General features: G+C 38.7%; 1 protein-coding gene across 18 annotated transcripts in view; it reads left to right on the top strand.

The window, feature by feature from the left end:
- ZMIZ1 (zinc finger MIZ-type containing 1) overlaps positions 1 to 15,659 on the top strand; it is a 508,413-nt gene extending 492,754 nt beyond the window's left edge. For 16 of the 18 annotated variants that reach the window (XM_030569249.1, XM_030569248.1, XM_030569253.1 and 13 more), the window contains 3 exons: positions 1,567 to 1,730; positions 7,331 to 7,579; positions 11,397 to 15,659. In XM_030569249.1, the coding sequence (XP_030425109.1) occupies positions 1,567 to 1,730; positions 7,331 to 7,579; positions 11,397 to 11,504 (521 nt within the window). In that variant the 3' untranslated portion in view covers positions 11,505 to 15,659. The remainder of the gene's footprint in view (positions 1 to 1,566; positions 1,731 to 7,330; positions 7,580 to 11,396) is intronic. The other 2 variants (XM_030569259.1, XM_030569261.1) reach the window with 1 other exon arrangement.
- Positions 15,660 to 17,245: the final 1,586 nt, after the last annotated feature.

Below are 17,245 nucleotides of genomic sequence, written 5' to 3'. Positions count from 1 at the left end.
TGTACTATGAGACTTATCCAGTTTGCAGATTAGCAAAGTGAGAATTAGAAAGGCTCTACAGCATTTACATGATAGATCAAAGTCCCAACTTGTTTGAGAAATACTCTTACATGGCTAATGACTTCTATTCCTCTGAGATTAAACTTCTGCTTAAAATGAGCTGTGCTGAAAAGCGAATGATGCAGATACTTCAGTTTGTCAAACTACCTGCTTGACTTGAACGTTTAAAGCTGCTCTACTTCAGCTGACAAACTGAAAACAAGCTCCAAAGCCGTTGTATTATTTCAGAGCTCAATATGATCCCATTCCTGGCTTATGCGATTGCTGGGTAGCTTTAGTTCAGTTTCTACTGTTCATATCAAGTAAACCACCAGAGTTGGCAGCCCAGTTGGAAGTCTTAACAGAGACACCCAGGATAGAAAAGGATATGAAGGGTGAACTTATCTGTACACCTATAGAGGATCAGTTCGGAAGAGAGTTGGAGCACAGTGGCTGGAATGGAATGGAGCAAAACGCACTGGTCCTGACCATACAGTACCTTATCTGCAGACAAACAGAGGATTTTATTCTCTAGATATGGCAATTCCCCATCCCACACCAGCTCTAACTTCATTTAAAACTAGGTGAGTGAGGGATAAAACCAAAACATTTATTTTGAAAACCCCTGGAACTTTTGTGCTTCAAGGAACTCAGACTCAAACCAATCTCAGTTTAGTTTTGGAAATTCATTAATCTTCCATTCAGAATGTGCACTTGGTGTTTTAAAATGTTGGCTGCAGTCAGATTGTAACACTGCAAATTAAAAGCATAAATGCCTTAAAAAGTAGATCATTAATGTTCCATTTTCCAAATCACTGAGTGAATTTTATTAGGTTTTGTGAAAACAAGGAACATGATAGCACAGGCTTGAACCAAAACATTGAGGCCTCTTCTGTATTAATCTTAAAGGAAGCTATATGTTTACTCTAAAGAGGGGGCAGTAAAATAGATGCCAGCTGTGAGCACGCATTGCAGTAACTTCCTTACGCAGTTCTGCCAATAAGCCTCCTGATGAACTGCAACAAGCGTGTAATCCTAGTTAGATGATAATCTTTAGGAACAAAGACCACCACACACTTTTGGATGTAGGACATCAGTCAGATTTGAACCCATGTCCCCAGAAGTGGAATATCCTCCAGGATTTTATGTCTTCACTACTGCGTATTGTTTTTCTCCTTTCTTAAATGAATGTGCTAAGTTGAAGTGGTTGCCTTTTAAAATACCAGTATTTGCCAAGTTACTACATGAATGTATTTGAGCTGCTCCAGTTTCCCCTTATTCATAGAATAGGAACTATGTGGTGTCCATCGGTGAATGGTTACCTTTCTGTGGAAGACGACATATAAGAGACTGTTTTGGTATTTGTTTCTCTTCCTCTACTTTGCTCTAGTACACCGAACAAAATTCCATAGTAAGAGTCCAAATCACTGCATTGCAGTGCCATGCAGTGTGAATTGCACTGTTGAGGGAGCAGTGAGAGAAAGCTAAGAGTCTCTTTCACGGTAACTCTTTTTTGACTCTTTTTAGGCAACAGTTACCAAGGTCATGGCAATTTTGATTTCCCTCATGGGAATCCTGGTGGAACTTCTATGAATGACTTCATGCATGGGCCACAGCTGTCTCACCCTCCAGACATGCCGAGCAGTATGGCAGCTCTTGACAAACCCCTCAGTCACCCGATGCAAGAATCAGTAAGTAACCTTACACCAGGTCTTTCTGTTTTTCCTTATGCAGGGTGGGGGTCTTGCAGCACTAGAGGAATCTGTATCAGACTGTGAGCTGTTCATAGCTCTTAGTGAATTTCCCCTTGTCAGTTCTTAAAAAAGATATGTCCTGGTAATAGAGTCAGAAGTGCCACGTTTGGAGTCTGGGTTGGGGCCTGTGAAGCAGCAGTTCTGAGCTTTTTGAGTTGTCTCTTTAGCTTGTCTATCTGAAAGAGGCAGCCTGGTCCAGTATGTTAGTCACAGTGGTTTGTGCTAGCACATGGCAAACATAGATTTCATTCCCAGTGTTTCATTCCCTAGGCAGCAGGGTCTGTAAATACTCATCCTCAACAGAGAGCCTGTTAAAGCGTGGCACTGACTAGCTTCAACGCATGGGTGCTATCTTGTCTGCCTTTGTCCTTTGAGAGAGAATTTTGCATCACAGTATTGTGACATTATATCCTTCCCAAGGTAAACTGAGGGGAGGGAGGTAAACAGCCTGAAAATTGGTCTGGCAGGACATAGGAGAGTACCTTGGATGTGGAGAGGTAGACCTGTGGATTTCAAGGATAGATGCCAACTCTGCTCTGAAAGGACATCAGTTGTTGAGAGAGAAAAACAGGATGTTCAGATCTCAGATGGAGACACAGGACTGCAGGTTAGGAACAGAGTTTGTTCATTTCAGAACACTGGATTGTGACTTATTTCATGTGTGGAACTTTATATCCAGAAAATACAGCACTGCAGCAACAGCAGCAGTACAAAACCTAACAGTAACACCTAGGCTTGGCTAATCATCTGATTTAATTAGAGCAGTACAATTTAATTGTGTGTACATATATCCCCCTTTGTTTAAGTAACAGGGTAGGGGCTGTATATCATCTGACAGTGTGTTACGTGCAAAGGAAGAATGCAAAACGTGACATGTCAGATGTGCCGCGTTTTTAGTGAGTATTGTGAAGCACATTTACAGTGTATAACATGGACATGTGGCAGCAGCTTAGGACAGGTCTCTTCTAGATGGCAGCAGGTTTTCCTGAAAGAGAGTGGTGGGGAATTAGGAATATGGTAATAAAGGGAGCAGAGAAAAGGGAACTTAGAACAGGTCCAAGTGCCCCAGTGAAAGAAGGCTGGAGGCAGAGGAAAAGTCCAGAAACCATAGCAACTTTGTGAATTGTAGGTTAATAAGCAATAATGCAAGGTATATGTACAAGCCTTGGGAAATCAGCTTGTTGAACCATCCAGACTATCTGTATCAGAGCCAACTGAAATAGCCCTAAAATATAATATAGTGAGGATTTGCTATCAGCAAGAACTATCCATGCAAAGCAACTATCCCTTAATATAAAGGCTGCAGGGACTTCTGCTTTGCCTCCGCTATGAAACACTTCAGACAAGAGTCCTAAGCCAGCCAGTGCAGATTGACGTCATCAGAGTTAAGCAATGTCACTGCTTCTCTGGTTGGCCAGTGACATTTCACGTGACAAGTGGCAGAAGATTCAAAAGGCAAGTAGCTTGATATTAGAATGCAGAGCTTGAGGAGCTGTGTGGCCTTCGGTAAGCTAAGAGAAAATATGAAGGGCAAAATTCTCTCCACTCTCTGGGCTTCACTTGGTGAAGGAGACTGAAGGGGCAATTATGGAGCTATTTACGCTTCTTGATTCTGTGATCAGTTTGCGAGCTAGTTACTCATACTAGTTGGTAACTGATTGAACAGAACTTTGCTTTGTTTCACTTCCTCCCCACCATGACATGCACTCTATGCTAGTGGAGTGGAGATGGAATTAAAGTTGGCTCCATGCGGTTTATGTCAGCTGATAGTTCCTTCCTGCACATGAGGGGGATTCTCAGCTGACAAGTAATGGCCAGTTTCCATCTCCCTTGTGCTGCCTGAATAGCACAAGGAAATCAGCTTAGATTAGAGAATCTTTCCCTAAATCTTCAGATATTTCCCGTAGAAGAGGTTATGTTAGGATTCTAATTTAGCTATTTGAGTAGTATAAAGTATCCATTTTTATCCCTTTGTCTCATTCTCTTCCCTCCCTTAAAATTATAAATCTTGGCTTGACTATAGCAAGCATTCAGGAAAGATTACTTTAAACCCACAGCTTTTCAGTAACTGCATTCCATTGCACAGACTCAGACAGAACTGGACATCAATACATTAAAATAACTAAGTAACACACTGCATGATAAGAGATGTATTAACATAAAAAATGGTCACTGAGTAGTTTTTGTACGCTGTTTACCTTGAGCTCTGTACAGATAGCTTGTTTATTATTCTGCTATTCACTGAGAATATAGAAATATAAAATTGCCATACCAATGGCCATCTAGCCCAGTGTCCTGTATCTAACTAACATTGACCAATGAATGCCGGATACTTGAGAGGAAGATGCAAGTAATCCCTTAATGGACTGTATAGAGTAGCCTGCATAGAGGGGAAGCTAGTGAAATTTGATCCTTCTTCACACACCATGTAGATCGCTCCAGGAAATGGAGAGACAGTGTGTTGAGATACAGACAGGTTCTGGTAACAGTGAATTCGATCATCAGAAATATCATTATCAACAGTGGTGTTCCACCTACGTAGCAAGAAGAGAAAATCAATCCCCAATCCAGCATGTGGCTACGAGGGGAGAAATAAACCCCCAGATTATAAAGTGTTTTGGTATTCCATGGTGGGAAAGGCTCTATTCAGATGTAAGATAAGACTGCAACATAGTAGGTGCAATTCCTTCATATTTATATATTTTCATAACATTTCAGAGGTTGCAAATAAGTTTTAAGGAGAAGGTGATTTCAGACTAATTTCAAGCCTATTGCTCTGAAAAGCAGAGGAGGAGGAGAATTCCATATGAATGTGGTTCCCAGATTAATAATGTACATTCAGCGGCACTCTGGCTCTCTGAGGTGAGATCCAAAGATGGGCTGCTGAATTTACATCTTAGTTGTTTTCCCACCATCAATTTTCTGTTGAGGTCAAAGGAATATTAGGTTTTGGCTAACATTTTCAAAATAGCTAAGCAGGTATATTTCACACCAAGATTCCTGGAACTTAGTGTTAGTCTTATAAATGTGGTCAGTGCTGTTTTGTGACATTAAATTGGAGAAGAGGTTTGAATCCCTATTTCTGGTATAAACTGCTATTGGATAGATTGTGTATATCTCCATCTTAAATTATAGGAGTACAAAAACCCAGAAAAGTTTGTGGTCTTAGAAGTCTTTGGTGTGCACGCCATGCTGTAAAACAAAAGCAGTTTTGTTAGATTGTGCATCCAGCATTTTTATAATGTGGATTAGTGTCTTTAAGATACAAGGATAGGGTCATGAAGAAATTAAAGATGTCTGAGTGATGTTTAAAAATGCTGCATCCTGCTTTTGCATCCTCATGAGCTTTTTTTCACTGGTAGATTTTATGGGGTTTTATGGTAAATAATACACTTGAGTAAATAATACACTAAATAAGGTGGATTTAAAGCCCCAATGTCTTTCTGAGACACAAGTTCCTCTTGTAAACAACATTCAAATGTAGAGTTAGACCTTGGTCTATAATGCAGCTTTTTTGGATTCCCTCTCCTGCGATATTGTTATGAACAATCATTGTCCATCCAGCAAATAGCTCAAGCACCAAAATATTTATTGGACTAGCCAGAAATATCATTTGTCAACAGCGGTGTTCACACATTGCCTAAAATATTTCTTTGCTTTGAAGTGTGTCTATCTGAGAACATAAGAATGACTCTTGGTTTAAATAATTGGTTTTATAAATATCTAGCAATTATTCCAGCATGTGCATACTGTTGTGCCTTTTGAGTTTAAATGACATAAATTAAACAGGAGTCCAAGGTCGTCATATTTTTTTTAAAAATCTTCTTTCCTATTTTAGCAACACTACTATGAATTATTAAAAATAAATATATTTTTAAAAATTCTAGCTTACTTTTCCCGACTTCTCTTGCATTTCATAACGTTATTAGCTTTGACACTCATTTACAGTAAGGCCTGTATTGGTATCACTACATCAGTGAGGGATGTGAATTTTTTTTTTCTGATCTAGTTATACCAATAGCATCCTTACTGTGGACACAGTTATACTGGCATAAAGATGCTTTATAACTAGTATAGAGCTTATTCCCCTTCCTGTATGAGAATAACTACTGGCATAACAAAAGCCCACACTAGAGTGGGTTACACCCCTTGAACGATACCAGTATAATTAATTTTGTGTTGACAAGGCTTAAGGCTCCTTTGCACTATTCTGGCAATATAAAGAGACCTAAATTACAGTTACATCCACTTTCAGCACCATTTACATAGCCAGAGTATTGTAAAGGGACCTCTGTGTAAATGACAGTCAGGCTCACTGGAAATTAAAATACAGAATTGTAGACAAATATTTGAATAAAAATGACCGGTTTCAGTTATGTTGTTGACTGTTGTAAAATATTTCTATTAACATAGGCTTTTTATAATAAAGCTCCCTTTTGCTTTCCAAAATTAAAATGTTCCAGCTAAATAACCTGACAGTTCCCTTTGAAGCGAAAGGGTCAATTCTGACAGAATTTTGCTGGCTTTTGTTGGTTTGTGTTGGATTGTTTTCATGCTGTTGTTTGCATTTGCTCTTTTATTTCAGCTCTACTTTGTGACAATATGTAGCATTCCTCAAAAAAGTTCACATTTGCTTATCCATCTACCCAATTAACGTGAACACATTGGTTCCATGAACATTCATGCACTTTTTTTCTCATTGCACCAAGGTCAAAGTCCCAGGAACACTCCAACATTAAATATAGCATGGAAAGGAAGGGGGGAAATAGGGCTTGTGCCCTTTGATTGCTTCTTTATGATGTGAATAGAAGAACAGAAGACCATTCCCCACCACCACAATAACAGAGTTTTGAATATTTGTTTAATTTGGAGGTTTGGAATTTTTTTGCACATAGAAATGTTAGGACTGGCAAGTCCTCACCTTCTTGGATTTTGAAAGAGGAGTTCTTGGGTGACTCAGAGGTGGACTGGGAACTTTCTCAGCCTTTAACTGAAGGACAGAGGTCCCTGACAAAGAGAGGTTTTCTGCCAGGTGTTTTTAATTAAGTAATAACCAGAATGGAGTAGAGTGTTGTTAACATTGCCTTCTTAACCAAAATAGTCGGAATAATGATCACTTGTCTTCTGAGTTAAGCAGGTTTCCCTTGCCTAGCTTTTTTGATGTCACCCTCCTACTATTTCTCCAGTCATCTATAGACCCTTCCAGTAAAAACAGGGTCAACTATATCTGGATTATTAATGCAAAGAAATAAGCAGAACTTTCCTACCCTGCTCTTTTCTCACATTTAAGGCTTTGTTTACCCATCATGAAGAAGCAAATAAACAGCACAAATTCAGTGCCCTCCCCCCTTTGCGGAAAACCTTTAAAGAGACAAACATTTCCTCTGATATTGGGACATGGGATTCTCTTTTCTGATAGCTTTTTTTTATTGTTTTGTTTTTTAACATTCAGTTGAGGAATTTCATTTTCTTCAAACACCTTGAACACTGTACCTTGTGGCCTCACTTTCTTTTCCTGCTTTTTTCCTCCTTCGCAGATCCCTCATCCTGGCAGCACTGATCAGTCCCATAGTTCCATGCAGCAAGGTTTGCACGTACCTCACCCCAGCAGCCAGTCAGGGCAGCCATTACATCACAGTGGTCCTCCTACCCAGCAGTCCCGGCAGCCGCCACAGGCCGCTTCTAGCAACCATCCACACAGTGACCTGACTTTTAACCCCTCCTCAGCCTTAGAAGGTCAGGCTGGTGGACAGGGAGCATCTGACATGCCGGAGCCCTCACTGGATGTAAGTTTGTGTCATACTATCATCTGCCTGCCTTGGAATGTGCTTTACATTTCTGAGAGATGGCGGAGGGAGGGCAGGGAGAGGGAAGGGGAAACAGCTTTCACAGCTCATGTCATCGTTTCATGCATTGTTACATGAACGTAATCACTGAAGCTGAGATGATAGGCACTCTTAGCCTGCTGAGAAAACCTTTCTGTTGTAAGCAGCATCATGACACGCAAGCCATATCTTCTTTCTAGTGACGGTGTTTCCATGGGGCCAAGCTTTTCTCAAGACAATAGATCGTTTAAGCATCTGGTTTGTTTTTCTTCTTTGGACTGGTGAGCCTGCATATTAAGGGCTAGATCCTGAAGTTACCACAGGCCCTAAGTAAGGGGCAGAGCACAGTTGCCCTGCCCCAAGTGCATGGACTGAATTGTACTGAGAAAGTCACAATTCAGAGCCCACTTCCCCCCTTGCTCCTAGGACATAGTAATCTGCTCCAGCCTGGCATCATTTACCATCCCTTTCAATGCTAACTGGTGTCTGGGTGGAAGCTTGTCTCCACCCACACCCACCTGTGCAGTAGCAGCTCTGCAATGGCTGCTCTTCCTCACCATGCACTGCCCAGCCCTGAGGGTTCCAGTGTAGGGGAGCAAGCTAAGAGAAAGCCTTTTGTCCCTTTACTTCCCTGTTTGGCTGCTTAAGGCAGCTCATGATTGAATCCTGAGTTACTTCTGTATCCTGTTTTAAGGCAAACTGTAATCCTCTCTTTCAAACAAGGTTAAGGAGTTAGTTTATCTGTCTCCAGGAATCCTTTTGGTCAGCCAAACACTTCTTCAGACATACGTTTCTTAATGCTAGGGTTTGGTTTGGTTTGGTTTTAAATACCTTGCTCCTGTCCTCATATTTTCCTCCTCTGTTGTGAACTCAATACATGGTGTGATTATAACTTCCAAAGAAGTGCTTACTCTTGTGCAGCTGTCTTGCACATGTATTTATTGCTCATGCTTTTAAATGTTCTCTGTCACAGAACAGCACCGTGTCTTTAAATAGCCATACAAAAGGAGGAAGGGTGGAAGTAGGGGAAACAGGATGACCCAAGTCATTATGGTCGTTCCTCCTTCAATAACTATGAAAGTTTTAGGCAGGTAAGGCTCTAAGGCCATGTCTACACTTACAAGTTTACAGCGGCACAGCTGTACTGATATGGGTGCTCCTGTAAGAGCGCTCCTGAAGGCACATTCTGCCGGCGCAAGGGAACTCTGTCACTGACATAATAAAACCAGCTCAACAAGTGGCGGTAGCTATGTCACTGGGAGTGCATCTCCTGCTGACATAGTGCTGTACACACGAACACTTAAATGCTGAAAAAAATGTATGTTACTCTGGGGGGTGTTTTTTCACCCCCTGAGCGACAAAAGTTTTGCCCACATAACTGCTAGTATAGACATGGACTTACTGTGAGCCAGATTTTGCTGCCATTCATAGCAAGCGCACTGAAGCCATTGGGGGATGCACTTCGTGGGGCAGCTGCTGAACAAAGCCATTAAAGACCACATTCAAATAGTGTTAATGGGTCGCATAAACAGCTAGGCTCCTTCTCATACAAATGTTTAGGTAACATAGAAAATGCTCTTTTGGTTGAGGCTCTCATTCTTTGGGGATAATCATAGTATAGAAATCTGGATAATTATCTAGGTAATGAGACCAATACCACAGAATGTTCAGTGGAAGTTCTTTGAAACATAGCTAGAAATTCATTAGGTGATGACTTTAGTCTTCAGTGAACATGTTATGAAGTAATGATTGGATAAAAATGCCATGCAGTGTTATCAGTGAACTAAAAGATAACTTCAAAATGTGCAGTGGCTAGTAATCTAGCATGGTGTACTCATTGTTGGGTGCCTTCGGTGTAGCTCAGTATGATGATTCCCATAACATGAGAATTTCTCTTTTGTACAAAGATCCACATTATCCAGATATAGATGTAGATCTGTTCTTGTGTTTATACAGCAATTCAAGACACTCTAGTTTTCAGAAGTCGTCTTTTTACAAGCTCAGACAATGTGCCAAGATACCTAATAACTGGCACAAATAACTAAACAAATTATGTTTACACAATAATTCACGGAGGGCCACACAGGTATAACTGCTTGGTTTCAGCCACATACTAACGACTCCCTGATCTTTTACAAGTGCCTCTTTATTTTAAATGCACCCCCCAAACTTGGAAAAGTATGGCTTGCAGGATAGTGGAGAGAGAGATTGTTTGTTTAAATCCATCCTTCCAAAAAATGCATACAGTGAGCCTCAATAACATTACGTTAATTCTTTATCATTAATTAACTGTAAGGTCTTGAGAGTAGGGGCTGCCTTATACTCTGTACAGTGCTTTGCATGGCGAGGCCGCAGTTCTGAACAGGGCCCTCTATACAGAACTGTAATACAAATTATACTCACGTATGGAAGGGCTGCATGTCATTCATTGCCCAGTAGTCTTTGTGGTGACATTGCTTTTTTTACATTTAATGCATGTTCCTGAAGAGAAGGTAGATATTGTTAAAAACAATAACAGTTATTTCCTCTGGGAGATGCAACTTTTTAAATCATCAGAATCATACTTTTAAAAAGCAAATACAAAAAGTACAATCTTTGTGTTTCTCATAAAACTTAGAGATTATGTTTACATTTCATTTTTAAAATATTGCAAGATAAATTTACCTGTTTAAAGTTAGGGAATGAAAACTGTATTTGCATAAGAATACTAAAAATATATTAGTGTAATATTAATATATAAAGTGTAATATATTAAAGTCTAGCTTTTAGTTTTGCAGCATTGGATAAACACATAGCAACTACAAGGGTGCATCTGAGCTGCTATTTCATTTGTTGAAGTAATCCATATTTTTTATCTTGGCACTAAAAGAATTTTGAATGTAAAAAGTCCTTTTCACTGCCGTAGTTAAAATTTGTCATTTTTGCTTTTTACCAAGAAACTGTTAGGAGCAGAATAAACTGTAAAATATCATTGGTTGTGAAACTGAATCGTTACAATTCCTGTGTATATATCAGACCAAAAAGGGATCTGAATGGAATTTTGAAGAAGAAATTTTACCTGTTTGAAGCATTATGTCAGTGGGAATATATCTCAGAATATTTCTGCAGTTACTCTTCAAAAGCTGTAGTGAATAGTGAGTGCACTCTGCTGTCAGACAGGGTTATAGTGCCTCTGAGTCATTAACCCAGCTTGGGTCATCCATAAGATACTGCTGCCAATTCATCTTTCCATGCAGATATGCATAATCCTCCTTTGCCTACTTAAAGCTGAGAGATAATTGTTGATCAAACTTGGTGCATATTTAGAGTATGTATTTGCGTAGAACTTTTATGAGTGCTCCCTATGAGGAAGTCATATACATGGGCAAGAAAAATCTTTGCAAATACATCAGCCAGGGAATAAATTGTAACCCATAGAATAAACTCCCTACACAAAAGGAATTCACGTTAAGGATGTTGGCCTTGAGACTGTAATTGCCACAATACTGGGATGACTGAAATTCTCATGCCAAAAGTGGGTTATATAGACTTTCCCAGTCAAGAGTTCAGACTAAATGATCACAGTGGTTCCTTCTAGCCTTATACTCTTATGAAGTGGCCAAAAAATCTTGATATTACACCATCTTAATTTGTCTTGTTTATGCTTTGTCTTGTTTATGCTTTGTTCTGATGTAGATACATTACAGTCAGTTTCCAGGTATGTGCAGTTTTTAATCCCTCGTTCTGCCAATCTGTTTCCATTACCTTTAATTTTCCTTTTAACTTTATGTTTTTGTAGCTGCTTCCAGAACTCACAAATCCAGATGAGCTGCTTTCATACCTGGATCCTCCCGACCTGCCAAGCAATAGCAATGATGACCTTCTCTCTCTCTTTGAGAACAACTGAAACTCTATATATTTTCCCCACTCCCTCACTTGTCCACACATGGGTAGCTGCACAAAGAGGAATCTTCACACTCCCTTTCCACAGAAAAACCAACAAACTCAGACTCGATCGAATGGTGCACTCCCTGCTTTCTTCATCTCAGAACTGGTTTTGTCAGCGTCACTGACTGTGAAAAGCAAGGCCAGGGGGAAAATAGAAAGAAATGCAATGATCTCGTAGACTGCTGCTACCTGTCACAACGAAGCATAGACAATAGTGCAGCTAATGGAAACCCCATTCATTGTTAATCCTATAGTGAGAGAGTTCTGTGATACACATAGTGTGAAGTGTACTGGCAAGAACCAATCTTGGCAAGGAAACAAAAGGCAAAAGAATGGAACTGTCCTAATTGACCGGTCTCAGAATGTCCTTCCAACGAGTGTTCTTCCATTTTTTTGAAACCCTTCCCCGGCTTTCCCTCCTTCCCGCCTCAACTGCAGATTTGTTGGACAAATTGTATTGGCCACACACATAAAGGAAAACAAACAAACATCTAAATCACCAAAAAGCACAAATAATACAATAAAAATCAAAAGTCGAGAAGAAATGCATCAAAGGGAGACATCTGCATAACAAATGTCTGTCTTCAGTAGAGGAGCCCTGAGAATCTCCAGGCGGCAGACAGTGTGTGTTTGTGTTTATAAAGCGTAGGAATCTGCAACACCTGTTTGCAAGGGATCTCTCTGCTCAGACACACAGACTCAGAAAAAAACCTTTAAATTTGGTTTGGGGTTTTTGGTGTGGGGGGGTTGGTTTCAAATCACTACCATTTGTGACTGTGTCGTTATCCAATTGTTGACATGATTATTTTTATCCCATATATCCATACAAAGCAGAAAAAGAGCGGGGAGAGAGTGTAAAAAGTTTTCTATCTCCCGGAGCCTTCAGTGTGTTCAGTCTCTGTGTCATTAGATCCTCTGTAGTGCACAATACCTAGCAGGACCAGCTGGCTGAAGGCAGGGAAGAGCTCACTGCTGGATGGGGAGAGTAACATCGCTCTTCGCATTTTTTGTTTTTTAAGAGCTTGAAAGGAGCATTGAAATTGGACAGACACCTTAGAGCTTCTCTTTTGTTTCGCTTTGTGTTTTGTTTACAAGACTGTTACACGTAATTAAGCCTTTTTCCGCCCTGTTTTTTTAACTCTTTAGCAGCCCAGGATGTTTTATTTTTCAAGAAGGATGGGCATGGGGAGAATAAGTAATTGTTGGTAGGTTACTACTGCCCTCAACAGACCCTCTGCCACAATCACTGTCTTGCCCTTGTAATCTGTGCTTCTCGTGTGGTTGCTTCTCCTGCATGAGCTTCCTATTGCTTTGGTGCCCATTTTTGTGCCCTCGCTCTCGCGCTCTCATAAATTATGTACAGTAGCTGTGTAAAAAGTGCATGTGTGCCAACTTTGCCCTGGTGGTGCGACATTTCCGCTTTTGCCCACTGTACAGTTATTGCTTTCTTTATTACAAAAGCAAATTTAACCACCACCACCCTATCCCACATCCCGTCAAATAGTCCCTTAGTTGTTCTGAACAATATGTTTTAAACTTAAGTGCCAGATGGAATTTTGTTAGGATTTTTTTTTTGTCTGTTTGAATATGTAATCCCTCCTCCCCCATTTCCCTTTTAGTTTGCAATGCTGTAAATGGCATGACACATGCTTACAGTTCTGGATTTGCTTTCCTCACCAAAGTCAATATGTGTAAATTCTTTGCATATTTTTGTTAACATTTCCCACTACTGCTGTACATGCATTGTGATATATATATATGCTAGTCCGCAGCACCTTGCTGTAGATATTAAAGGAAATGGCGGTTTAGTTCTTTTATTTTCCAATAGGCGTATTGAATTTGTCAAACATTTTATGTAGAGGTGTTCCCACGCTTATATTTTTCCTGTTTTACGTTTTTTTAAAAGACGCTGTTCATTATGCAAAATCAGTTATTTTAAGAATTGTTATTGTAAATATCTTTGTGAATATTTTAGCATCGTCTTTGATAATATTCAACATTTTCATCATCTGGTTATCCTTTTGCTGGTGTTTTTAAATACCTTGTCTGGAAAAAAAAATGGGTCCTAAAAAAAAAAAATGGTAGGGTTCTTTAACAGACTGAGGGAGCATTGTTTTCTTTGATAAATTAGTCCAACTTTCATATCCATTTCTCAAATGAACTGATACATCAGGCAGTACCTGGGCAATCAGGTTCCAGCTCTGTCATGCAAACTGAATAATAATAATCTTCATTGACTGTGTGGGTGATTATGGGCTGGTTAGTGGCAGACTTTTGCCTACATCAGCAGAACCCCTAAAGCCAGCCCTGAAAACAAGCAAACATGCATTAAAGCAAGCAGCAAGTATATAAGATACAATATGTACATCACTCTTCTGTTCCTCCAGCCTTTGAGACTGGAGCTGTCTAACACATAAGGTGTTGGTGGGTGGGGCAGGGAAACATTACAGTATGTTTTATTCTGCTTAGAACTCTCTTTTTCTTCTCTAGACTTGACCAGCTGTAGAGGATCTCTGCAGAATGTTAAAGATATCTTGGTATAATACATGGTGACGTGGTTGTGGTGTAGTGCCACTCTCACGCAATTAGTAGGAAAGACCATCCTTCAGTTACCAATGTGTTTTGTAGCCAGTTTTACTGTAGTAGTTTTCCCTCTGTATTTTTGCTGCATCATTTATATAGATGTTGAAGTCATTTGCATGGACAGATAATGATAAACTGACTTTGTATTGCCTTTAGGTATTTGGGGGGTTTTAGTCATAGATCTTGGAATAAAGAACACTTCTCACTCTGAGTTGGAATTGGTTGCTCGGATTCTGTAATTGATTCTGTTAATGATTATTTAATTGCTCTACCCTATTATTGCTCGAGCAGCTGGCTAAATTTGCCACCTGAAATGATTTGTCTGTTAAAATGAGTCTACGCTTTTTAAACCAGATATGTTAAGAATCAATCTATTGCTAATTGGTAGTCATCTAACTGTATCATGTAGAGGTACCTGTTGGGAAACATAAACAGAAAATCCCACAGAGAATGGCAATGTGGTTGGGGTGGTTTTCTACTTCATACATTAATAACAGAGAATTAAATGGATATTTTAAGCCTACAGAAACACTTGGTTCCTAAGCAAAAGTGACACTAGGATTTTTAGCCATCATCAAACTGTCAGAAATTTGAGACAGTTTCAAGACTGTTCATCAGCTGACATCAGGTACTGTACAATAGATTCAGTATGAAAAACTTTTAAATGAAAATATGGATAATTTTTAATCTGTTCACTGCCATAATGTTAAAATGTAGGGAAAGACCTACCAAATAGGATAATCACTGTTATTTTTCCTTTAAAGCTTAATTATTATATCAAATTCCCAGTAGTGTTTTAATCTGCTTTAGGTTTTTAAAAATTGTTTCCTTATGGAAGCTCATCTGGGAAAGAACCCACAACGATCTACAGTCTGCCAAGACGTTATTATAGGACTGACAGATACACACCGATGTCTGCAGTGGAGACTCAAGGGACATCTGTACATATGTAAATGATGAATAGAGACATGTTAACAGAAACGCATTCATTTTCCTTGGAATGTGCATTGTTTTTATTTTGCAAGAAAAAAAAAGCTTGAAGCGCCATCTTATGTGGAAAATGAATCCTGTTTGTTAGCGTTTGTGAAGTCTCAGCATTTGTTTCACTTTCACTTCTGTAATATACTCTGCCCCTTTGTGGAAAGAATTTTTTGTTTTGTTTTGTTTTTGTTTTACCTACATGTAATAATTAGCTTAAGTGTACTAGTCTATCACCTGTGTATTTTTAGGGTGCTACAGAAATAATGAAGAAAATAAGGGGATTTAAAAAAATTGTAACCAAATTCATACTTTGTACAATTTTTGATATCATGATCAGAGGAGAATTAAAAAAAAAGTACAATCTGAAGTAACATGCAAAAATGGCCATTGTCTTTGTTTGTACATTGTATGTACAGTACAATGCAATCATTTCATACTTTAAACTGGTCAGAAAAAATAATTGTGATTTTTAGTCTTGCAGAACTGTATGTAGTTAGATGATGTGACAACCTAATATTTATCTAATAAATATGTATTCAGATGAAACCTGTATATTAGGTGTTTGTGTGGTTATTTTGTATTTAAAAATCAAATTATTTGACAATTGCTAGACACACATATTCTGTTGTAACACTGAAATATTCTCATTTGCTCATGTTAATTTTTTTCCTAAATAAATTTACAAAATTAAGGTTTGGCTAATTGGCAGCTGTTTTGTAAATTTGAAGTTTCTTTTTTAAAACAAACAAAACCCAGTTTGTATGTTAATTTAAAAGTAACTCTAATGTGTTATAGGATTTTGGTGGGAGGAAGAGTGAGGACAGGGAGGGCCAGTATTTTCTGTGAACACTTTTGAAAGAAATAAAATGGTCTTTTTTTCAAAATGTTCTATGGAATGTTTGTTTTTCAATGAAAAACTAAAAAAAAATTTGTTTGAGGTTTTTCAAACTAAAACTGGGAAATTTTGAAAAATGAAATTTTTAATGGAAAATTTTTGTTTTAAATAAATGCTATTTGTTGATTACAAAACTGATTTTTTTCCACTGACTATAGAAAGTATGAACTTCAGTCCTCGTGTGGAAAAAACAGTATTTTCAGATTCCTATTTCATGACTGAGGATAAAAATATCATTGAAAAATATTGAGTCAAAATGTTTTATGCTCCTGAGTCACACACACATTGAAGTTTTATCCTGTGCTTTTAAATATTCCATTTAACGTTTCATTGTAAAATCTTGTTTATCACCTGTTGTGAAATTATACATGTGGCACAGATGCTAATGTACTCTGGACAATTGTGCCAGAATAACAAGTGAGGAGTTATGTATCCAGAATTTCCACATGTGGTTGTCATCGAGGTATGTCGTAAAGCAGTGCATTAGCAAGCATGCTAACATTGTTAAAGACTGAAAGGTAATCTTTTATATAGCAAAAAGTGGAGCTAAGTATAGAAGAAGCAGAGATGATATCATGATATGTTTGTTCTAGGATGGATTTAATGTTAAAGAATTAGTTGGAATTTTAAAGTCTTGTTGCAAGACTAATGGCGCTGCCTTTATATAATAATAATAATTAATAAATAAAAGGTAGGTTTCCCCAAGATGAATTGACTCTGCTCCAAACTAGTAACTAATTTTACTAGCCATTGTTAGCTCATAGATTTCTGCTGTGATTTCGTGGGATCAGGAGCAGCTGCCTCAAAACTATTGTTATTGCTAGTTTAGTACAGACTGCCTGGTGCTGTACAAGACACAGTGGAAGAATTGCTTCAAAGAGCTTACAGTCTAATTAGTCACAACGCAAAATGCACTGGGAGGCTTAGAGGAAGATTCTATCTTGAAGGGTTTTGTTTTGTTTAGATGGATGATTGATATTTTTATGAAATACTTTATGGGTTAGCATTCATGGGGCCACATGAGATTTGAGGAGGGGTCTGAGAGGAAAGAGTGGGTGACTAATGCTGGGGAAGGGTAGTATCAAAACCCATCCCATAAAGGATTTCATTATATTCTCTGGATATCTAGTAGAGCTGGTCAGAAATTTTCCATTGGAAAATGCTGATTTGATTAAATCAAACGTATGGGAAAATATCAAGTTCATCCACATTGTCAATGGGAAATTATCAAAAGATTTCAT

Source organism: Gopherus evgoodei, chromosome 7 (assembly GCF_007399415.2).
Source record: "Gopherus evgoodei ecotype Sinaloan lineage chromosome 7, rGopEvg1_v1.p, whole genome shotgun sequence".
Classification (NCBI taxonomy): Eukaryota; Metazoa; Chordata; order Testudines; family Testudinidae; genus Gopherus; species Gopherus evgoodei.
Note: the sequence above shows the minus strand (reverse complement) of the source record. Positions and strands in the feature narration are given on the sequence as shown.